Source organism: Heliangelus exortis, chromosome 1 (assembly GCF_036169615.1).
Source record: "Heliangelus exortis chromosome 1, bHelExo1.hap1, whole genome shotgun sequence".
NCBI lineage: Eukaryota > Metazoa > Chordata > Aves > Apodiformes > Trochilidae > Heliangelus > Heliangelus exortis.
In genome coordinates, this window is record NC_092422.1 from 49,607,150 (window position 1) to 49,631,901 (window position 24,752).

At 40.6% G+C, this 24,752-nt stretch overlaps 1 protein-coding gene, 1 long non-coding RNA gene and 1 other non-coding gene across 4 annotated transcripts; 1 reads left to right on the forward strand and 2 right to left on the reverse strand.

The window, feature by feature from the left end:
• Nucleotides 1-450: 450 nt before the first annotated feature.
• TRNAF-GAA (transfer RNA phenylalanine (anticodon GAA)) lies at nucleotides 451-523 on the reverse strand. The gene has a single exon. It is a non-coding gene; the product is annotated as a tRNA-Phe (tRNA).
• Nucleotides 524-1,105: 582 nt separating this feature from the next.
• On the forward strand, nucleotides 1,106-3,369 carry LOC139795187 (uncharacterized). Its single transcript, XR_011725414.1, has 2 exons — nucleotides 1,106-1,206; nucleotides 2,499-3,369. It is a non-coding gene; the product is annotated as an uncharacterized lncRNA (long non-coding RNA).
• Nucleotides 3,370-4,931: 1,562 nt separating this feature from the next.
• Nucleotides 4,932-24,456, reverse strand: TGDS (TDP-glucose 4,6-dehydratase). Of its 2 annotated transcripts, XM_071741844.1 has the most exons (12): nucleotides 24,246-24,440; nucleotides 22,580-22,646; nucleotides 22,099-22,167; nucleotides 19,214-19,304; nucleotides 15,572-15,714; nucleotides 12,530-12,628; nucleotides 11,616-11,675; nucleotides 9,767-9,810; nucleotides 9,327-9,492; nucleotides 8,836-8,894; nucleotides 6,468-6,565; nucleotides 4,932-6,099 (listed from the first exon to the last, which is right to left on the reverse strand). In XM_071741844.1, exons 1-12 carry the CDS (start codon nucleotides 24,320-24,322, stop codon nucleotides 5,999-6,001), a joined length of 1,074 nt encoding a protein of 357 aa, XP_071597945.1. In that variant the 5' UTR covers nucleotides 24,323-24,440; the 3' UTR covers nucleotides 4,932-5,998. The 2 variants fall into 2 exon arrangements, with proteins under 2 accessions (XP_071597945.1, XP_071597951.1); XM_071741850.1 differs by lacking the exon at nucleotides 6,468-6,565 and having other exon boundaries at nucleotides 24,246-24,456.
• Between the last annotated feature and the right edge of the window lie 296 nt (nucleotides 24,457-24,752).

A 24,752-nucleotide genomic window follows, 5' to 3' on the forward strand; every position in this document is an offset into this window, starting at 1 on the left:
GGCTGTAATTTCGCAGGGGTCCTGTTTGTGCAGGAGGCTCTGCAGAGCACTGCCTGTGCATCCACAACATCACCCGGCAAGCCTCAATCAGCACCCTCAACGGAGGCAAAATGGCATCGCTTGCCCGCCACCGCGGGAAAGGCCACTTTTTATAAAATTCAAGATAAATAAATAGTAAAACAACGGAGTAAACCAGAAGGTAATTTCAGGCCCAGAAGTCAAAGCCCCAGGGCTCACACACCACGCAGGTAACCAATGGTTACGAAAACCCTGTGCGGCGTGAGGTGACGGGCGGGCACCCAGAGCTGCGTCACGCCGGGAGGGGCGGGAAGAGGCCGGGGTTCCAAGGCGCCCGGAGCCCGCGGGGCGGCAGCAGCGGGGCGTGAAAAAAGCAAGACGAAAATGAAAACGGGTGAAAAGAGTAAACCGAAAATGAAAAGGGAGGGCGTCTGCCGAAACCCGGGATCGAACCAGGGACCTTTAGATCTTCAGTCTAACGCTCTCCCAACTGAGCTATTTCGGCTCCCGTGATGGGAGTGGTGCAGCAAGGGGATTAATGGGTTCTTCTCCTCCCGTCACCTGCTCCTACTTGGCTTGAAATGGTTTAATGGGGGCAGATGTTGTTACCCTACTGCCAGATACCGTGAGTACCATAAGTGAACTCACGACGGGATCCTCGCAAAGAAAATTCTGCCTGGAGGCGAAGATAAATACAGCAGTAGCATAAAACACTATATATGAGTGCATGATACATAACCTGCATGCAGTTAGTATCAGGATTTAAGTGTTTTGGCTATGGCTGCTTGAGCTATTTGAGGAGTAACAGGAATTTGAATATTCTGTGGGATGTTTTTGTTTCAGTTTTCAGAGACTTATTTTGAAGTCAAATTACGACCAGAGCTGATATACTATAAACAGTGTTTAGGACACTTAGTGGTGGACTTGGTAGTGTCGGGAGAATGGCTGGGACTTGATCTTTAAGGTCTCCTCCAACCAAAACAATTCCATAACTAGAAAAGGCAAATCCATCCTCATTTTTCCATGGTCTTGCTCAGGGATGCATGTTCCACAGGGGAACATTATGTCTCCGCATAAATCCCAAAGTTAAAATAAAAATTAATTTTTAAAAGTTTATCCTCACATTGTTCTTTATGCATTTATTTCAACAGGCAACAGTTATCACTCTTCTGTGGCTGCAGGTTGAAGGTAGATGATGCACCTAAGAGCACTTGTGAGCACACGTGTCACTACTGCTGGACACTCACATCTCAAGCTTGTATTTATTTATTTGCACATCCCACAGCTCTAGAAAAACGTTCTGGGAGAGCATCTCCTATCCTTGCTCCCTGCGTGCAACGCAGAAATGGTGCTTTGCAAGATTGCCCCCGTTTGGCTTTTTTTTTTTTTTTTTCTTTTTTTTTTAACTAACAAAAACTTGTTCATTCACAGTAATAGAGGAGTTTAACAAACCCCTCTTTTTTTCAAGTGTGTGGAAGAAGCAACCTTTTCTGAAACCAGCCCTGTGAATATTTGATGACACACATCCATATTTTCTTTTACTTTCAAACAGTATATTTTTTTCAAATATTGTCCCGCTTCTGGAAGTATTTCATGAGCAACCACCCTGCTTCAGGAGCCACAAATTGCAGTCCAGGAACAAGATGCATTTTCATAAATTGGAATCCTGAGGCTTGGGTCACCAAGTACTTAGCGTGTGAAAACACCAACTCTTTAACAGAAGCATTTAGTTAGAGAGTGGTTTGAAAAAACAACTGGAAACCAAAAACATACCATTGTACTACAGAGATGTGCTAACAACATACAGATGTGAAATCTCACATTCTCATGATTTTCCATTGCCACTGGCAATGATTGTTCTGCTAAGAAATGATGAATGTACCCATTTAATAAGCGTATCTCCTAGTGATGCAGCGAACATCATCTTGTGATCTGTTGTGCTGATAAACTCCAAATGTGTGGTGACATGTGTGAGAGTCAAAACACTATTTGCTCTAGGGTTTTCATACATTCCCAAAAAAAAAAAAAAAAAAAAAAAAAAATCAGAGCTACTATGTATGAACAGGCTATTGTTACCTTTATTCTTTTTAGAAATCTTTGTTTTGCCAGGTAAAAAGAAATCGGCAATGGCAATCAAAACTGAAGGTAATGCAAAACAAAACCAAACCAAAAGGACCACTCAGTCTCATATACAACATATTTATTAAAGCAGCCACCTTTTCCCTGGTTTTTGGGCCAAAGTTCCTCTTACTGGAAAGTAGAAACATACTGGCATTTAATGACTATTTGAAGCATATAAGAAGACAGTTTTAGCAAAATGGAGCATTCTGAGTCCAGCTGGAGCTATTCACAGCTGCCTCCTAATGGGAAACTGAATTTGTGCCACTTTGTACCCCCACAAGGATAAAGATTGTGGTTAAAAAAACCAACAGACAACAACATAAAAATCCAAACCAAACCACTTATTTTTTCATCCACAGCCTTCCTGCTGAATCTATTAAAGGACAAGGTGGACAAAAGAAAGCTACTTCCTAGTCCATCATATTAAGACAGTACAAACCAGCCCCAACCACAGCTGGCACCCCTTAATGCCAACCAGCCCACAAGTGTAAGCAAGTAGGTGGCAAGGTCTGACCAGAGAAGGCCTTGAACAAAGCAAGGATTATTTCCAGCACACAAACTGGGACGGATCCATACAAAAGGCCCCATCCAAGGGCCACTTGCAAGGCAAGAGGACTGCAGCCAGCCCTGCTTCAGCTGCCCACTTTGCCATCCTCCAAATTCTTTCACTTGCTGCTTGAAAGGGATGTGCTGAATGGCAGGATTGGTGCATCAAGGTAATGGAGCAGCAATGTTTGTATTCCCCAGTGCACAGGGGCTTCAAGAAGCTGCTGCCTGAAGAACTGATCCAACCCACAACAGCATCTCCCCAAAATAGAGATGCAGGCCAGCTGACCCCAAAGAATTTCCCAAGCTTGAACCTGGAGATGGAACCTGGAGAGAAACCCTTTGCAAAAGGCCAGCCCTTCTCCTTTAGAAGGCTTTGGCAATTTAAGTGACACACACATTGAGTCCATTTATTCTCTTACTGGTGTAAGCTCATTTTGTTCTGTAACAGAAGCCTGGAGAAAAGTGAACTGAAAGATTGCTGTGCTTGTAGTATTTTACACCACTACCTTTGGCTGCTGCAGAAATGATTCTTTGTACCTTCCACATGAAAACAGGGAGATATAAAGGCTTAAAGCCTTACTGCTCCAGATTAACAGTTCACTGGTTGATCCTTTGTCCTTTTCTTTCTACAGGAGAAAGAAGGTTAATGGCAAAATAAGCTGTTTACATTAACAGTAACAAGACTTTTCCCTGTGAAAGGAGTGCTCCTACCAGAGTGCTTGTCTGATAAGGCAAACTGATGTACAGCAAAGTAGCTCCAAGCAAAAGTCTCCTAGATTTTTTTTAATACGTATTTTTAAAAATGTGTTTGTATATTTATAAATACATAAAAATAGAAACACAAAGCAAAAAATCTCAAAAACTGAAGGATATCTTCAAAACCATTTAAATTAGAACAAGCTTCTACTAAAAATTAATGATCTTTTTGAGAAATCCACTAGCAGTAATATCACTTGTTTGGACAGTCACAAATATCCAAGCTTGCATCTCCAGCAGCTAAACATTCGAAATTTTCAAAGAGATCTAATAAGCCAATCACACACTACTGCTTTCTTCTCTGTATTTCTGGTCTAATAACACTATCACTAGTTAATTAATTTCCAGTGTTTCAAAGACACTGTACCTGTTTGTAAAAATAAAAATAACAATTTAATGAATTATGATCTGTAATCTTCATTTCTAAAATTGAAGACACATCACATTACCAGTATTCCATCATAAGCAGACTGAATTATTTTTATACTTCCATGCAGCTCATCAAGAGCAGCTGCCACACTAAGCATAAATACAACTAAAGCAGATCTTTGCTGTAGTTCAGCTATTTCTGGTATTGACTTCTGTGAAATACAAAACAGTAAGATGAATGCCTCACTCTCTACATATTGTAAAGAAGCTGTATCTCAAGAAAATCGGAAAATTAAGAAAATATTTGAATGTTAAGTGTGCTTGACAATGAATTTTAAGTGATTCAGCTGGAGAAGTTTAGGTACCTGGTAAGCCAAGCATTCTAATAGTCAAGTATATATTAAGTCCTGTAACTTATGTCCTTCCCAAAAGGAGATTTTGACTACCAAACCAAGTATCAGAAACCAAAAAATATACAAGAGAAATGAAATTCTAGTACAGTGTTATCACTCCACTTTGTCAGAGAAAACACACCTTCAGCAACACAATCCTGAACTTCAGAATACACACTTGGGACTGTGGTAAGCCTAAAAGCTCACTGTTTAGCTGCCTTTAACACCAACTCTTAACAACCAAAAGCAGGAGTTTACCAACAGCACCTGGCAATATGCAAGAGATGTGATGAAGCTGGGAGCACTGTGGCTCCAAAGACACCATGACCTGTAGGCTATCTTGGTCTGTAATACCAAGTTTTATGTTCAGTTACTTCTGAAAATCTAGCAGCAACCTCTAAGGCAAACACCCAAGCTCTGTTCTTACAGCACTTAGGGTGATGAGGAAAAAAGACTTCTGCATAAACTTGTGTTTTCAGAGTTAACTTCCAATTTTCAAAAAACTTGCAACAATTTCTGAGTACATCACGGTGTCCTAGCCCTATGCTTCTACCCAGGGGCAGCAGAAGGGTCAGGGGCTGTGCCAAGTACAGAAGTTGAAGTGATAAAACCAAGAAGAGTTTTCCCATGTATATCTGACACTTAAAAGCCAAAAAAAAAAAAAAAAAGTAGATAGTTCTGCCTGTATCCTGAAAAAAATAAAAATACAGAAAAACCAATCATCTCCTTTTTAAACATGTTTACTTAAGAGAAATCAATAACACCATAACTTTAATTACTAAATGAATTATAAAAAAGATTGATGTATTTATAGAATTGAAGTTTGCGCACAAACTTTACATTACCATTCAAATACTGTTTCATCTTTAAAATGTTTGTCACAGAAAAAAAAACAAAACCCAAAGTGAAACACTGGATTGAATAACACGTGCCGACCCACAATTTACAGTAAAATTAAGTGTTTAAAATTTTTCTCCATATATAGCCTTCATATCACAGGAAATAACATCATTGGAATGTTAAACATGTTACAGTATTTCAGGTTTGTTACAATTAGTTAAGAAAATTAAATTAACAAGTAAAAGGCAGAAAAAAGGTGACACCTAGAACAGAGTAACAGTTAAGAGAATGCTTCTGGAGAACACTTGCTACTTCTTGACACCTTTCCCTCCCCACCATCCCCCTTAAAAAAGGCCATTTAAGGTTATAGAGTAGATAACAGTTTAATCAGTCACCTACATAAAGTAATAGTGCACCAACAGTGAAAAGCACTGAACCATAGGGGTGCCGAATCTTAGCTTCCATCAACTGACATATACTCCCCAGAAAATACATCAATTTTCTCCTTGATTAAAAATAAACCACAACTCTTTAAAGTGACAAAACCAATATATTACACTGTAAAAAAAAGACTAATACTGATTAATTATTCCAGGACTAAACCAAGTTTCATTGAAAGTCCCAAAAGCTGTAATCACAATTAATTACTCAAAATTAATAAGGCCGATTTAACAAGTTACACTAATTTATAGCATTATAAATATTCTTCATCATGTACAGTTCTTTAAAAATCAAGACCTAGTGAGAAGACAGTATTGCACCAAAAGCTGAAATTAACAGGTTTGACTTATAAAGTGCTGAAACCCTTCCAAAGTTGTGCCACATTGGAGTTCCGTTTTCATTGTCCTTCGGTGATCCTGATTACACCAGGAGTTTAGGGTGGTCACTTGATCACAGACTTCCAAGAAAAGCAGATATGAGGTAGAACAAGCTCCTTCAGGTTCTCTGACACCCTATGGACTGCTGAGCTGTGCAAATGCCTCTGTCACAGGAAAGGGCTCCAAAGCTTTCTCTGGGTTTTTCCAGTTGTGAAAGTTTTCTTTGTACCATTCAACTAGGATGAAGAGAATGCTGATAAGTCAAGCTGACCAGAGGTAAAAGGGAAGTTCAAATATTCCATAGATACAGTAAGACTAAGAAAATGCAAAATTTTAAGCTATAATATTAAAAAATCTGGTTCAGATTTTATACATTTTAATGCTAGGATAAGTCTTGCATAAAGTGACTTTAGTATCCGATACTACCTTAATGTGATTAGCCTTTAAATTAGGTAAATTAATTACATTAAAAAGTCAATTTTATGTAAAATAAAGTGTTAAATTTATTCTCTCTAGCTTCTCATCAGCTAACCTATATACCCATTTCCCCTCCCCTTTCCCTTCCCATCACTTTTAAATCTAGTGTAAAAGCCATCAGGCCTACTTGTTTTCTTTATTCCTTCTTTCCAAGGCACTTTAGGTCTCCATCCTAAGTTGTGCATTTTTTCTGAATTCATTGGGTACCTCAGGTCATTAGTAGGTCTGATGAAATATAAAACACACAAGAAAAACAATTTTATTAGAATTTTTTATCCATTAGAGATTCAGTAACTCACATTGTCTTCAAAGCAACATTGGGTAAGGCTAAATTTTCAAAATTGCCATCAACATGAATGGAATATATTGTCTTCAAAAGCTATGTGGCAGCTGAGTGCAGCCACAAGAGCACAATTCAGTTTGTGCAGTCAGCTACTTGGAGTTGACTAGAATAAATATGAATTAATATCTTTGTGGCACAAAAATGAGTGCAAAACTCAAATCACTGCCAGTGCAATTGTGCAAACCACTGCAAACACCCTTCTGGTGAAGGAACTCGAGCACAGATCCTATGAGGAGAGGCTGAGGGAGCTGGGGCTGTTCAGCCTGGAGAAGAGGAGGCTCAGAGGAGACCTCATCACTCTCTACAACTCCCTGAAAGGAAGCTGGAGCCAGGGGAGGTTTAGGTTGGACATTAGAAAGAATTTCTTTACTGAGAGGGTGATCAAGCATTGGAATGGGCTGCCCAGGGAAGTGGTGGATTCTCCATCCCTGGAGCTATTTAAAAAGAGACTGGATGTGGCACTCAGTGCCATGGTCTGGTAACTGCAGCGGTAGTGGATCAAGGGTTGGACTTGATGATCTCTGAGGTCCCTTCCAACTCAGCCAATTCTATGATTCTATGATTTGCAACTCTGTAGGCAGCCACTACACAACCCAGGGTTTTCTACTACCAATATTCACATTTTTCATCCTGAAAGCCCATAAATTTTTACATACTTCAGATCTGAAACACACAGACTTCCAAAGCATTGTCATTTCAGTGCCTCATTAACTACACAGGCCTAATAATAATGAGTATGTAGAATCCCAGACTGCAAGATTCAACACAAAAAGAGATTCCCTACATTTAAGCTCAGTGTAAATTTTAACTTCCACAAACTGGCAGTGCAGTAGTCTAGCCTAACATTCCTGCATTACTGGCACTAGCATGAAGAGTTAAGCTACACATGCAGAGAAACCAGCTACTTACCACCATTGCTAAAACATGCTAATCTCAAGCAGAACTCATGTTCCCACTGCAAATAACCCCCATGACCTTTAAGTCACTTATTATAAAATTAAAGAATTAGTAGTTAGATATCTTAAGAATCTTTTAGGGCATTGGAAACATGTATTCCTATGTGGTTAGTTTTCCCAAGCCCATTTATGCTTAAACATTAGAGGACAGGGCCCAATTCACACAGAGAAACAGCTCACTCTGAATTCCACTGAGACCTACTGAACACTCACATCATGTGAGCCAGAAGCAACTTCTTCAAAGTCCTGCAAAACACTTAAATAGGATTCTAAAGAACACTTCATTTTAAAAACAAAAATTACCACATTTAAAGACATTTCAGTTGCCATGATAACAATCCAAATGTGAAAAGAAAGTGAGAATTCTAAAGGCCATAATAATACTTAACTGCTATCAGCAGATACATCATCTCTAATCAGGAGAAAGAGAATGAAATCTAAAGTAAGCAGAGAAGAAAATGCTTTGCTTTTCTGCTGCAGAAAAGAAATGGAGATAAAAGAACAGAGCCAAACCAAGACTGAAATTAAGGACAGAAACACACAATAAAAGCATATTTGTAAAAGCTATCCATGTTTGCCACCACCCTAACTTTGTCACCTTGGATTATCTTTCGAGATAGCAGCCTTATCTTAAGACAGGAATGTAAAATTAACCACATTCTGTAGGTGCATATTTCTGCCTGTAGAGAGTGGGTCTTACCCATAAAGCAGTCTAAGTCTGAACTAGTCACATTAACATGAAAATACTGAAGTTAAATGATTCATCTCACTCAAGTCATATTAAAAACAAAGCACCACACAAACTACCCAGACTGCCCTTAAGTAAAGGTTTAGCCAGTGTATGTCCTTTTCTTAGGGCAGACTGAAGTTGTGAGAAGTCTGAAGAAAGCTTGGAGACAGACATTTAGCATTACACATTCCCCTTCAGGATACTCTGACTTAAAGATACAAATAATAAGTAGAAATCCTGGTTTTCTATGATGCTTTCTGTATAGATCACAGTTACCAAATCCACTAGAAAAAAAGCAAAAAAACAACCAAACAAAAAAACCCCAACACAAATTAAGAAAGCAGAATAGCTCTTACTCCCTCCAAAGTTTATCCTCCTGCAGAGCAGACAACTTTTATCAAAATAGTAATTGGCAAGAGCCTCAGAAACCATCAGAATAAAGGTGCCTTGCACATGCTTCACTTACCTGTCTTTGACATAATCCATCCAGTGCTCCATTTCAGATTCTGAAGTTGTCTTCTTTATCTGCCAAGAGAAACAAAAATCACAACCCCACATTTTGCACTGCTTTAACATACATTTAAAAATATATTCTTTTCTTAATAACAAGATTTGAGTCTGGTAGAAAGGAAAAAAAGAAAATCACACCATAAACAGAAATGATCTTTTGTCTAAACTGAATTTACAAAATACTGAAAGAAGCAAAACTATCTAGAACAATTCCAGTGCTTCTCTCCATCTGAGCACTGCCTAGGCATTCATAATCAAATATTTAAATTGCAATAATGCCACATTCTCAGTCTAAAATTGAAGCAGCCACCAAGTAGCGCACCTTTCTGCTGCAATTATCTTCTAAGACTCACCACAAGCCCAAGCTTTGCAAGAGCTACAAAAGGCTTACAGTAGAATTGTTTGTGCAATGAATAGTAAAGAAAAGCATCATAACAGTTTACTCACTAAATGAATTAACTCCTTAGCAAGCTGGGTAATGGACATCTCAAAGTTAGTTCCAATGTTATAAATTTCACCCGGCTTCCCCTCCTTTAGGACAGTAAGGAATGCTTCTACTACATCAGCTGCATAAAGGAAATTCCTTCTTTGAAGTCCAGAACCATGAATACAGCTTAAAACCAGAAAAAGGGGAAAAAAACCTTTGTGATTATTTGATTTATTAGAGTGTTTTAAGCATTTTTGTTGTTAGCAGTTACCCGAAGGTACCTTAAGTAGCTGGCATGCAAACAGTTTTTTAGGTTTTTTTTTAAGGAAATCATATTATTAAAATAAGCAACTCATAACTTAGTTATGACATTACAATTCTACAAACTATACCCTGTATTTCTAAGTGTAATTACAGTTTTGCTGCACAAATATCACACACAAAATAGCAAATTACATACCATTTTCTGTTCTGTTGCAACAAAGATATAAACTTTGGAATAACCTAAGGAATTAAACAAAAAAATTACTCCATTATTTTAGAAACTCTTAGTCTGCCAAGTACATGAGCCTTCACCTGTAAGTATCAATAAGTATTTTCATAAAACCCTTTAAATGCTTTTAAGTTTTCTTAAGTCTAATCAAAGAACACATTGAGCCTAGAAACGACAAGAATTTTGATGTTTTTTTTCCCAGAGTAGGTGTCTCTACTGTATTGTAAAGCTTATGTTTCTGGTCAACCATTACAAATAAGGAGTTAAAAATGTACTATTTTTTACAATGGTTCCATACTTTTCAGGCACAGAAGTGCAATAGAGCCTAACTAGGGACTGCAAAAAGGCAGTAAGTAGATCTAGAACCAAAGAGAATCTTTAAAATAGTTAAATTTGGAATTTCAAGACAAGTAAACATGGATCAAGTGACAGCCACTACTTTGCAGCATGAATATTTACAATATTATGTTCTGTTACAGGCTTAGACCCATTCATAATGCCCCAGAAAGTTTTTAAGCCAGCCTTGCTATTGAAGTTTTTAAACTGAAACCATTACAAAGCTACTCCAGTTCTATCAATTTTGTTAACTTGCTTCTCTAAACATACAAACAGGCATAGTAGGTAAAACTAAAGATCCGTGTAGCCTAGTAGTGTGTGTTTAGCAATAACTAAAAGAGGATACTTGAAGAAGAATATATAAGCTAAAAGCAAGTAAACAGTGACACATCCCCTGACTATACTCCCAACATCATGCAACCTGTAGCCAGATATTTCCCAAGCCACAGATAGGTGAAAAACATGTTAAAAACCCTTGCTTATCCATCTGCGGTAACATAGGAAGAAATAAATAATAACAACAACAGCAGCAACAGCAGCAACAGCAGCAACAACAATCATTTTTTCAACACAGAAAGCAAATAAATTGAAAATTCTCTCACTAGAACTGCCAAATATCACTACACTTCACACAAGCTCCAAACTCCAACCAGGACACATGATTATCACTGTCATTCCATCAGTTTATTTCTACCCACTACCATGGCAGAACTTAGTATTGCCTACAAAAGCAACTCCTTCTCACTAAAAACCATTTTAAATAGCTACCCTGCAAGGTATTTACAGACAAATGCTGAACAAGTTGTTTTGTCCTACTTTTGATTGCTGTAGCTTCATCTTATCTATTTTCTGTATAGACTGGAACATCTCTTTCTATACCAGACACACTGCTTTCTAAACAATTTACTTTTTGAAATATTTACCTTAGTTATTAAACATTCCTAATTACAGCACATGACACGCAAGTTAATGAGACTTGTAGGAGAACCCTGCCAGACATAAGGCAGTTACATATACTTTGAAAAACAGAAAAATTACAAAATTGTCACTGCAGTTAAACTCACATAAATAACTGGAAACCTCTAATTGATGCTTTACTGACAACAAAAAAATAAATTTTTTTTGTCGATGGAAATTCATGTTAATGTCAGATCAAAATATAGCCACAGGTAAGTGTGGAAAAAGATACTTGCAAGACAGTGCTTTTTTCAAAAGTCAGTCCATTCTTAGGAGAAAAAAGTAACATCACTGCAACACTGAATATATGAATTATTTATATATTATATGAAATATAATAACATTGAATTTATATATATACATGTATATATATGTAGTATATATATATATTTACATAGTATATATTTATACTGGTATATACAAAGTATATGCTAATATAGTATATACTAATATACTAGATATATATATATACACAAAAATATAGTATAATAAAGCTCAGAGTGAAGCGTAAGTTTAAACTTACTTTTTCTGGATACTGGTGTGGTCCATAAACATTACTGCTCCGTGTAATGACAACTGGGAACTTAAAAGCATTAAATGTGCACATGATTATATATGAAAACACACACAAGGAAAATCTGTAGGCTTCTTGGTGATCAGTAAATGGACATAACCACAGTGCTTATTCAAATGTCTACAAACCCTTACAAACATTAATTAATGAATTAAGCTACCAATACTTCTGCCAAATAGGCAAGGGCCTCCAGCCTTCTGTTAGAAGTGCCAAAAGTGACAAATGTTTGAGATCTCTCAGTCTTGCTATGGAACCACCAGAGGACATTACATACATGTATTTGGCTGGGTGAAGACTGGCTTAGTATTTCCTATTGCAGTAAAATGTTTCACAGTCATTACCATCTCATTCTAGTCAGCCTTAGGTAAAACAACTATACAGAAGGACATGTATAGAATAAAAAACTTAAGTATTCAAAATTTAAGATATTTTTGCTTTAAAAAAACCTGAGTAATAGGTGTGTGGGGGGGGGTTGGTTTGGTGGTTTTTTTTTTCTTACACTATAAGTCTTGTTTTAATACAATTTTGCATATTATTCTTCTCTACAAACAGATTTCCTTCATGCTTCCCATTGCTTTTTTAAATTGCTAGTGTTCTCTTTGACCATTTTATCAAAGAACATTTTAGAGATTGCAGCTCAGATTTAAAAAAAATTTCAAACCATTTGACCTCTCCCCACTATCTTGCAGTGTATCTTCACCAGTAAAGGGAGCATCCTCCAACATATCCAAGCTACAAGATTAGCAATCAGGAAAAGGGTGGCACTGTGTAGAATAGTCCTGATATTTTTCTAATACTCTTCTATACATGATACAGACACTTAAATATGGGCATCAGAGTTTTTGCAGCTTGCATCAACTTACTTGGTACCTTTCCCAGTATGACTGAACAAAGCACTCTGCAGCTGCTTTAGAGGAAGCATAAGGATTTGTTGGACGTTTTGGTGAGGATTCATCAAATTCCTAAAAAGAAAATAAAAACTTGAATTATTCAATTTCTTTTGCACAGATAAAGTTACAAAAGCTGCAGTTGCAACTAAAATAAAAATCCGTAAATACCCGAGCACACCAGACTGAGAAAGTCACCCTTCCATTGAACAGTAGAAGACCAATAACAAAAGACAGTCTATTTATCAAATAGAAGAGGTGGCTAGAATACCAGTAGCAATATTTCAACACTTCTAGCAGAGAACTTCAAAGGAGCAGCTCCTTAGATTTTTATCTTGTAATATAATCACTGTTGCCACAGGGAGATTCACTCCTTTTCACTCATATTGCCTCACTGTGCCACTGCTAGCAAATTGACCTTTCAGTCCAAAATAAATGGGGTCCATTCTCCCTTTTCTATAAACTTATAGAGAAAAGTAGAGTTTCAACCAAAAAGCCCTCCAAAGCAAGGTTTCAACAATTCTGACCTGTTTCAGAGAAGGCAGGTTTATTACAAACAAAAAGTGGAAAAAAAAATCCACCAAAAAACCTGATACACTAATGAATCAAAGGAAGGAGGAATTCTGCACTGCCTGAGATGCATAAACAATCACCTAAATGTGATTAAAAGACACACTGTTTCTGTCTGACTTCTAAAATTAATTGACTCCAATTCACTTTTTGATCTCCCTCCCCCTCCCAAAGAAAAAAAAAAAAACCCAACGACTTCAAGAATTTCTACTGTGATTCACAAGGAGAACAAAAACCAGACGAAATGACAGTACTCTTTTCAAGGGCCAGAGGCAGAAAAAGATTACTTGAAGTTGTCTCAGCCAAATCACTGATCTACATGCAGGAAAACAACATTCTTGGGTATCACGAAAGGGTATCAACTTGGGTATCAACTTCAGATTGAGGTTGTGTTGAAGCAACTGATAAAGACATTGCAACAATAAGAAAGTGCACATGACTTTCTGAAGTACATTCGTATTTTCACGGACTATGTCACAAGACTCCTTGGCAGTTATTTATACCTTTAGAAAGACAAGCATGAATAATCTGTCTTTTTACTGAGCTAAATTACATTTCCTGAGCAAAAGTCAGGCATAAATTGGCAAGAATAAATAGATTTCCATAGAACAAGTAACACCTGCATATTTCTTTCAGTAATACAGGAACTGTTTTCTGTTTGAATTGTCAGTAACTACAGTTGCTTGTATTTTAGCTAGAGTATGAAACTAGTTCCTTGCCTGTGAAGTTCATAACAAAACCAGAGCAGGGAATAAAAAAAAAACAAAAAAACCAGCAACCAGCAACATGATGTGCACATTACTGAAGTCTCATAGACTTTGGCGTTATCTCCAAGGAATATTCACATTTCATCAATGACCCCAATCTCATTGCTTTAAGTTATACACCACCAGTATAAAACAAGCTACAAAAATAATGCAGGACAGTTTTTATGTTTAGCTTTCTAGAAGTAAGCAGTGGTTCTTTACAAGTTCCACTACTACCTGAAATCTCTCAAAACACAAATTTATATAGGCCAAAGAATTGTAGAATGGTTTGGGCTGGAAAAAGCTTTCAATATCATCAGGACAAGGAATTGTAGAATGGTTTGGGCTTCAATATCATCAGGATCCAACCCCCCTGCCATGCGCAGGGACACCTTCCACTAGACCAGGTTGCTTCAAGCCCCATCCAACCTGGCCATGAACACTTCCAGGGAGGGGGCATCCACATGCTTCCTGAGCAACCTGTTGCACTGTCTCACCACCATCACAGTAAAGAATTTCTTCACAATATCTAACTGAAATCTCCCCTCTTCCAGTTTAAAGCCATTGCCCCTTGTTCTACCACTACAAAGCCTTCTAAAAAGGCCCTCCAGCTTCCCTGTAGACCCCCTCAGGTACTGGAGGGCCATTACAAGGTACTCTGTAGCCTCCTCTTCTCCAGGCTGAACAATCCAACTCTCTCAGCCTGTCTTCATAGGTGCTTCAGAGATCTCATGAGAGCAGAGAAGGGGAATCACCTTCACCTGCTGGCCACACTTCTTTTGAAGCAGACCAGGATATGGTTGGCTTTCTGGGATAAAGGCACATACTGCCAGCCCAAGTTGAGCTTCTCATTAACTATCGTGCCCAACTCCTACTTCTCAGACCTGTTTCCAATTCTTTCTTTATCCAACCTGTATTTGTGTTTCAGATTGCCCTGACCCATGTGCAGGACCTCACACTTGGCCGTGTTGAACTCCATGCAGTTTGCACGAGCCCACCTCTCCAGGTCCCTCTGGGTGGCCTTCCTTCCCTCCACACGTTGAGCCCACCACAGAGTCTGGTATCATCAGCAAACTTGTGCAGGGTGCACTCAATTCCACTGTCCATGTCACCAACCAACATGTTAAATGGAACCAGTCCAAATACCATCCCTTGAGGAACACCACTCGTAGACCTGTGTCCATTCTGACCTGGAACCACTGACCACAACTCTTTGAGTGCAACCATTAAGCCAGTTCCTTATCCACTGAGTGCTCCCTCCATGGAATCCATATTGTTCCAGTTTAGTTACCTGAATGTCATGCAGGACAGTGATGCAGGACCTCTTCCACAGTCTAAATTCATTACCCCTTGTCCTATCACCACATGCCCATATTAAAAAAAAAAAATCCCTCCCCAGCTTTCCTGTAGGCCTCTTCAGGTACTGGAAGGCCACTATCAGACCTCCCCAGAGCCTTCTCTTCTGTAGGCTGAACAGCCCCAACTTTCTCAGCCTGTCTTCATAGGAGAGGAGCTCCAGCTCTCTGATGATCTTCATGGCACTCTTCTGGACTCACTCCAAGTGTTCAATATCCTGTATTTGTGCTTGGGACTGCCTAAACACATGTGCAGGATCTTGCACTTGGGAAGGTTTGACTAAGTTTATTTTCACTATGAAAGGCAAGCAAAGCTACAAAAACCCCTCATGCACTTTCAAACTCACCTCATCAGTGCTACCTCCATACACTTCATCTGTACTAACATAGACAAACTTCTCCACATTGGCTTCATGCGCAGCAGCAACCAGCACGTTGGTGCCATAAACATTCACATAGGTGAATTCCAGAGCATGCCAAAATGAAAGATCTATGTAAAAAACACAGACAATTCTGATTAAACTCAGGCAAGACACAGCATCCTATTGAATTATAGTACTAGAGGCTGCAAATGATTCTATCTTTTTAGAGCCCAGGCAGGATTGTGACTGAATGGATAAATGCAGGGAGACCAGTGGATGTAGTCCACCCTGACCTTGAGATGAAGAGCAGGTTTGAGACCACCTAAAGAACCTGAAGATGAACAAGTCCATGGGACCTGATGGGATTCACCCACGGCTCCTGAAAGAACTGGCAGATGAAGTTGCAGAGCCACTGTCTATCATATTTGAAAAGTCCCAGCAATCTAGTGAAGTTCCTACTGACTGGAAAAGGGGAAACATAGCCCAAATTTTCAAAAATGGAAAAAAAGAAGACCCAGTCAGTATCTGTAGGAAACAGGTGCCAGGAGTTGCCGGGTAACGAGCCAGGCCGGTGCCCAGTCTCACCTGTGCCCAGTTAGGGCTGGCCCCACTGAGCATGCTCAGGACCTGGGGCCAATAAAAGGTGAGGCTGGGTGTAACCAGGCAGCTCATTCCTGAGCAGGCTCGGTGCTAGGCTGGTCACAGTTAGTCCCTGCTGCTAACTTAGACTACCAATAGCTCCTGTCTACAGCTTCAGAATCGAGCTTGCGCTCTCGGTGACGTTCAGTTCCAGCAACAAGTCTCACCTCTGTGCCTGGCAAGATCATGGAGCAGACCCTAAAGGCTCTGCTAAAGCAAGCAGACAACAAAGGGGTGACCGGTGACAGTCAACAAGGCTTCACTAAGGGCAAGTCCTGCCTGACTAATTTGGTGGCCCTTCAGGGTCACAGCCTTGGTTGACAAAGGCAGAGAAATTGACATCATCTACCTGGATCTGTGCAAGCATTCGACATTGTCCTGCAGATCTCTAAACTGGAATGATACGGATTCAATGGATGAACCACACACTGGACAAGGAACTGGACGGATGGTCACACCCAGAGAGTTGTGATCAATGGCTCAGTGTCCAAATGGAGATGTGTGACAAGTGGTGTTCAGTACAAGCGTCAGTACTTGGAGCAGTGTTATTTAACATCTTTGTCAGCAACATGGACGGTGGAATCAAATGCACCCTCAGCAAGTTTGCTGATGACAAACTGTGTGGTGAAGTCAACACTTTGGAGGGAAGGGATGCCATCAAGACCTGGACAAGCTTGAGAAGTGGACTCGTGCAAACTGCATGAAGTTCAGCAAGGCCAAGTGCAAGGTTCTGCACCTGGGCTGAGGCAATCCCATGCAGGAATACAGGCTGGGAAAAGAAAGGACTGAGGGAGGCCCTGAGGAGGAGGACTTGGGGGTGGTGGTGAACCAGAAGCTCAACATGAGCCATCAATGTGCACTTGCAACGCAGAAAACCAACCGGGTCCTGTGCTGCATTAAAAGAAGCAGAGACAGCTGGTTGAGGGAGGTGATTCTCCCCCTCTACTCTGCTCTTATGAGACCCCACCTGGAGTACTGTGTCCAGTGCTGGAGTCCCCAACATAAGGACATAGAGCTCCAGGAACATGTCCAGAGGAGAGACAAAAAATGATCAGAGGGCTGGAGCACCTCCCCTATGAAGACAGGCTAAAGAAGTTGGGGTTGTTCAGCCTGGAGAAGAGGAGGCTCCAAGGTGACCTTATAGCAACCTTCCAATATCTGAAGTGGACTACAAGAAAGTTGGAGTAGGGCTTTTAACACAGTTGTGTAGTGAAAGGACAAGGGAAAATAGCCTAAAACTTGATGAGGGGAGATTTAGGTTAGGGAGAAATTCTTTAATGTGAGGGTGGTGAGACACTGGCACAGGTTGCCCAAGGAAGCTGTGGCTGCCCACTCCCTGGAAGTGTTCAAGGGCAGGTTGGATGGGGCCTTGAGCAACCTGGTCTGGTGGAAGGTGTCCCTGCCCATGAAGGGGACCAGAACTAGATTATCTTTTAGGTCCCTTCCAACCCAAACCATTCTATGATTCTATGACCTTAGCAAGGCCTTTGACAGAGTCTCCCATAATATCCTCTTGAACAAGCTTAGGAAATGTGGGACAGAAGAACGGACAGCGAGATAGATTAAGAACTGGCTACCCAATAGAGGCCAAAGAGCTGTGACCAATGGTGCAGAGTCCAGCTGGAGACCTGTAACAAGTGGAGTCCCCCAAGGATCAGTGCTGGGTCCAGCCCTGTTCAACATCTTTATCAATGACCTTGATGATGGGACAGAGTGTCTTCTCAGCAAGCTCACTGATGACAAAAAGATGGGAGGACTGGCTGACACTCCAAAAGGCTGTGCTGCCATTCAGAGAGACCTTGACAGGCTGCAGAGTTAGGCATGGAAAATTTAATGAAATACAAGGGCAAATGTAGAGTCTTGCATCTGGTAAAGATCAACCCCAAGCATCAGAATAGACTGGGGACTGAGTTCTTAGAGAGCAGAGACAGGGAAAGGGATCTGGGGGTGCTGGTGGATGGAAGGATGACCATGAGCCAGCAATGTGTTCATGGGGCCAAGAAGGCCAATGGCATCCTGGGGTGCATTAGAAAGGGTGGGGTTAGTAGGTCAAGAGAGGTTCTCCTCCCCATCTTCTCTGTTCTGTTGAGACCACATCTGGAATATTATGTCCAGTTCTGGGCCCCTCTGTTCCAGAAAGACAGGGAACTGCTTGAGAGAGTCCGGTGTAGAGCAACCAAGATGCTGAAGGGAGTGAAACATCTCCATTATGAGGAAAGGCTGAGGGAGATGGGTCTCCTCAGCTTGGAAGAGACTGAGAGGTGAGCTCATTAATATTTATTAATATGTAAAGGGCAACTGCCAGGAGGATGGATCCAGGCACTTCTCAGTTATGCCCAAGAGCCAACAGGTATAAGCTTGAGCACAGGAGGTTCCACATAAATATAAGGAAAAACTTTTTCACAGTGAGGGTGAGAGAGCACTGGCACAGGCTGCCCAGGGGGGTTGTGGAGTCTCCTTCTCTGGAGACATTCAGACCCCACCTGGATGTGTTCCTGTGTGACCTGCTATAGATGATACCAGTCTGGCAGGGGGGGAGGTGGATTCAATGATCTTTCAAGGTCCTTTTCAACCCCTAACTTTCTGTCATTTCTTTGATTCTGAAGGGAGCTATGCCCAATAGCTATGCCTTCAGCTTCCACACTGTGTTTTTTCCTGTAAGCTTGAAGCCAACGAAGTGAAAAATTAAGACTATGTATGAGCTCTCTCCCACTGCCTTCATGACTCTACCAGTACACTGACAGTTACAGAGTTTAGATAGAATTAAAAAGTGTAATTTAAAAAAGAACAATAGCTTTTTTCATTGTGCATAACGGTTGTCAGATTAAGCACTTTTAAAACTAATCATGTGAACCCCCTTAAGTTACAAAGGCCACAAGACAAACTGTATCCTTGTTTTACATGAGGGGAAAAGACAATAAATATAAGTATATATTTCAAACAAATATGATAATGGAAAATACAAATAAACCATGCAACAATACTCACCTACGTGAGTCTGGGCTGCAAAATGAAGGACTATATCTATCTTCTCAGTTTCAAAGAGCTGTTTTATAAAACTAGGCTCACAAATATCTCCCTAAACAGGAAAAAAAAGATCATAAAATTATTTTTTACAGAAAATACTAAGCTTGCATTTGTACCAGGCAACACCCAACAAACCATTACAAAGCAAGCACAGGATACAAAATTGCACTACCAACTGAGTTTTGGGCAATTTATCAACACCATGTCCAAAATAAAACCTGATAAAAATTTCACACATTCTGAGCAACAGCCTCAACGAAACTTAGTTCAGGATTTATATTATTATTTTACATTAGAAACAGCATTCCCCTCAAAATATACACAATGTTAAGTACAGCCATGTAGCTCGAATACTGTGATTGAAATTACAAATTCTCACGGCAAGTAAATTACAGAACTCTGGCGAAGGGACAGTGACACCTAGTGGTATTATAAAAGTTGGACTGGATTGCCTCTCCTGCCAAGTTAAGTAGTTTGCTACCTTGAGAGGATATGGGGTTTTTATCTGTTTGTCCAGGTATTTGGTTTTGGTTTTTTTTTTTTTTCCTACATTTTTATACATGTGTGTGTGTATATATATATATCGGAGATTAAGGTATAGATACAGAAGCCATTCTTTAGTTTCACACAGTAGCAATAGCAGCTTATAAAGGTAAACACAAGCTGAAAAAAAGCTTTTGGTATTTTGCTATCTGTTGGCTCAAATTAAACAAAGCAGTTAAAAGGCTTGTCTTGGGAAGGAATACTTTTTTTATAAGAAGGCAATTAACTAAAAATAGTTTAAATATCCCTATGCTGTAAGTTCTCAAGCAACAACTCTGAACAGCCTCAAACTATAGTATGTCAGAAATGGGAGAATCATGAAACAATTTTCTTAATTCTCATCCCTAAACAGAACATTACAGTAAATACTTCAGACTCATATATTATTTTGAACTAAATGGTTATGGTTTTTTTTTTTAAACTTAAATTCAAACTCAATACATCTGTGCTGATTAACAACAGAAACTGTGATTAAACTGTACCTTTCATACAGCTCCCTATCCAAGTTTTCTGAATTTTACCTTCCTACTACCCAGAAGAGATTTTTTTCCTACAGCACCACTACAGCAGTTATCCCCTCTGCTCTCTCCTAAGGGCAGCAACAGTGTTGTAGTTCTGATTCTAGGGCTTGTCCACCAGAGGTTTTTTCCAATGTTTTTTCATTTCAGTGTAATCTGCTTAAATTCATACAAGCTCAGATCAACCTTCCTTAAAATAAATAAATAAACCAACCAACCATCAAAATCCTTAAGAGCTGGAATGAATTATAGTGCTGCAAGATTTGTGAGAACATAATCCTACTCTAGTTCAGAAGCATTATAGCTATTTAATTACACTAGAACAGGTTGCCCAGGGAAGTTGTGGCTTTCTCACCTCTGGAAGTGTTCAAGGCCAGGTTGGATTGGGCTACAAGAAACCTGGTCTAGTGGGAGGTATCCCTGCCCATACAGGGGAGTTGGAACTAGATGATCTTTAAGGTCCCTTCCAACCCAAACCAGTCTATGATTCTGTAATTCCTTGAGACTATCCTTCTACTTCCCATAGGGATCTGGTTGTTTACAGGATGCCTTACAAACTGTGTGCTATCCTCAATTAAATGTTAATATACAGCCAGATAATAAAGCTTTTCTACAGCGTTCACACTTCCTATCACTTACTGGAAACTCTGGAAAAAAAAAAAAAAGAGGACAAAAAAAAATCTAGTTTGTCATGCGTACATTGGCCTAGCAGACATTCCCTTTTCCCTCATGCAACTTTTATCCCAACAGCTCAGAGATAATCACTTACTGAAATAAAGAGAGGTTCACAAAAATGTAAACAGCCATGGGGGTCACCAAACAGGTGAGGAAATAGTCCCTTCCCAACCCTGCCTGAACTTAAGATGCAAGTGTGCAACTTACACCTACTACCTCTGGCAAACCCCCTCAAAATCACTATTTCAGAAAATGAAAGTATATGCATCTCTCTCATGTCCTGTAACCTTTAGCAGCCCAGTGGGACTGTGAGAATACCATCAGCACTGACTTTCAGAGAGAGGAGGAACCTCAGCATACAAACCCAGCAGTAAGAATGTCTATCTGAACAATAAATCAAAAACTATCTCCTGTATTAAGATAAAAGTGTGGAAACAGTGAACTGATTTCATTGGAAAAAATTTAAGCAGGCATACCTTGAAGAAGGAACACCACAGGATCCTATTCCAAAACAACTACGAACAGCACCAAAAGCAGTAAAAATAAAAATGCAGCTTGATGTCTAGTGCTAACAGAATAAGAAAGATTGTGTGGCACACCACAGAATACAGCAAGTGGCAGTGTTTGAAGGTGCAAAATCTCAGATGGCATCAGAGCATGGAGGAGCTGAATCTGAATCCATCTTGTTCATATGCCCTGTCAAAAGCTTAACAACCATCCCTGAAACCAGCTATTTCCATATTCCAGCTTGTATTATTTCTTTGCCTTTATTACAGAACAAAATATGACAACTTTCAAAAGGGTACTTCATGCAAAAAGCAGAACACATGGTTATACTACTGCATATTCTGACAGACTTCTGCAGGTGAAATATGAAGAGCTAAGGAAAACAGGCAAAGTAAATGCTGTTATGTCCATCTGATTGTCACATACATTGGCATACTGCATGCACTGGCTCATTCTTGACAATTAATTAGTAGAATTTCAACTTTACCATAAATGAAAGCAGCAGCTTCTAGTTGGGGATACTCAGGAGACCACATTACCTTGATATGAAGGCATAAAAATCAGTAAAAAACTCAAGTTTCCTAGAAGAGAAGGCTTTATCACCTGGATAAACTTGTAGTTTTTCTTCTCAGAGACTGTTTCAAGATTCTTCAAGCTTGCACAGTAGTCGAGCTAAAGAGAAATACCCACACAAGATCATTAAGTGGGATTCATAAAAGTAAATAAGCTACCTCGGATCCAACCTATCGTTAGAAAGTTTGAGAACTAAGTAAGAAATTATTTCAAAAGAAAAGCTATTTTGCAAGCAGGCTTTAAAAACACAAAACTCTGAAAGGCAGCCTAACTGAAGAAATTCTTAAAAAAAAATTTCGAATTTCATAAGCTTCCTCTATTCTTCCTTTTTTTTTTTTTTTTTTTTTTGACAAAATTATTTTTAATGCTATTCCTAACAGGCTTTTTTCATGGGAACAAATGGGAAAATTAGTACATAACAATAATCCATATAACTGCCAATATGCCATAGATTGCATTAAAAATAATTTAAACCAATTTTCCATATCAAGTAATGCAACAAGCTACTTACCTTATCTAGATTTATAATCAGATAGTTTGGGTAGTTTTTCACAAGAGAGACGACTACATGTGAAGCACTGCTGGATAGAACAAAAACATATTTTACAATTATATAGATAGCTTTAAGATAAACAAGAGATGGCAAATTTCAAATAAGTTTAGCAATATCAAAAGGTTTTGGAGGAAGAGGGAGTTGTTCTCAAGGCAGGTGAAGAGGAATTCACAGATCTATTTTATGATGTGTCAAAAATATTCTGTTGAAAGTGTCTATAATTGCATACTGTTGAAAAGCTGAAAGATTATAAGTTCATGCAGTAACAAAGGAAAGTAGCACTGCTCAGTCACTTAAAAAATAAAAAAAACCTAAACTGTTCTATGCTACATTCAGCAGCCATTCTAAAATGCTTCCATGCCCTGAAGCTGATACATTAGATATTAGAGAGAACTAAGTCAACTCCCCTCACCTGTAACACTCAACTCACCAGCACTGTTGCAAGGTGTAAGAAAAAAATGACAGCCTGACTACCAGGTGGCATTTCTCTTTGGTACAGTCTGTGTACAAGAAACTCAGCCTGAGAGTTGAAGTTTGGCAGGCCTTGCTCATAACTCCAGCCCCATAAGCTGGAGGATGCTCACAGAAATCAAGTCCTCTCACAGCTTGAGACCTGAACCTTTCCTGCCTCGATCAGAGCACCGGGAAGAGGAGGTGACAGCCAGCTGCTGTCACAGAACAAAGGTCACCTCAACAGCACCTTGTCACTGTCAAATCAGTATTTATCAGCAGTGCTGGGGACCCACGGAGCATTCCTCCACCATACGTGGTCTGTAAGGCCATACGTAGCCTTAGGCGGCATTTATTACACAAAAGGAATTAACCGTTCATGATTTTCCAAGAACTAATTAACGTGAGGCTGCCTATCCTGAGAAATCATTAATACGAATACACGTATTAATTAAAAACCACTGCGCGGGCTCTGTCGGCATCTAGCGGTTTTTCCCTAGAACCGCAGTCCCTCTGGTGGGAGTCTACTTCATCCGGTGGTCGTTTTTCCTCTTCATCACTTGCCCTCTGGTGAACTCAGGTGTCTGTGTCCTTCGTTCTTCACGACTTGGCAGCTCACACCGTCCAGAACCGGACTCCTCCTGCCCCTGTTGGTTACATCCCCCCCATCTCCTCCCTTGGACACCACCACCACTTTATACATTTTCTTTCTTATCTGGTTAGTGCCACAACTCAAAGCACTTCCCCGAGGTTAGTTATACAAAAGGCTTTATGTCCAGCAGAGGGGGCCTCCAGTTAAAGTAACCTTTCCATTAAAAGGCAAAATACTGATGTTTAGCAGAGGGGCCTCTCAAGTCCCCCGTCCCCCCCTACCATCCCCCGCCTTGGGACTCAGCACCCATCCCACCGGCAGTGCTGGGAGCACCCTTCTGCGAGCATCTATCTACTCGTCAGCCTCCGGAGAGAACCCGGTCCTGCACAAACCTCCGCCTGAGCCAACGAGACCCGAGCTAACAGCGCCACGGAACCGGCCCGGGACAGACCCAAGGAAACGGGCAAGAGAAGCGACACCGCGGCGCCCGCCACATCCCCCCCACGACCCTAAAGAGGAGACCCACGGCTCCACCCAGAGGAGAAGCGAGGCCACCCTCGTGGAACGGCGGCCACCACTCACATGAACCCGGCACCGCCCGTCACCAGCAGCCGCTTCTCAAAGACCGGCAGCTCCGCCGGGACCGGCCGCACCGACATCCTCCGCGCTTTACGGCAGCAGCCCTCAGCCGCCGCGGCTTCCCGACCGCGCACGCGCAACACGGGATGAGCGCCGTGCTTCTCCCGGGGATTTCACGGGCAGGGCCGCAGCACCAAAAAGAAAAACGCCTTGCTCTCTCCCCCTCGCTAGCTTGAATAACGGGGAGCCTCGCTCCCGCTGAAGCGAACGGCAGCAGCACGGCCACACCGGGCGAAGTGGCCCCCTTCGACAGCGACCAGCCGCCTTTTACGACGCCGAGGTCACAACTTACGGCCGAAGTCAGCAACGGACACGTCGTCGGCAGGGGGCCGGGTCCGGCTGTTTCGGCCCCGCCCCCTTGGAAGGGCGCGCTGCCTCGCGCGCGGCTCCCATTGGCTGTCTCCCCGCTCGTGCCCTCCCGTCCCGTGCCCGCTTGTCACCCGGAGGGAT

What these genes read in the sequence shown, in the direction of transcription:
- TGDS (XM_071741844.1), bottom strand. Translation starts at nt 24,322, where the DNA reads ATGTCGGTGCGGCCGGTCCCGGCGGAGCTGCCGGTCTTTGAGAAGCGG. An exon ending in ACGGGCGGTGCCGGGTTCAT is followed by an intron (nt 22,647 to 24,245) that starts GTGAGTGGTGGC and finishes TCTATCCAGCAG; the next exon opens with TGCTTCACATGTAGTCGTCT. An exon ending in CATACTGGGAAAGGTACCAA is followed by an intron (nt 11,676 to 12,529) that starts GTAAGTTGATGC and finishes AATGCTTTTAAG; the next exon opens with TTCCCAGTTGTCATTACACG.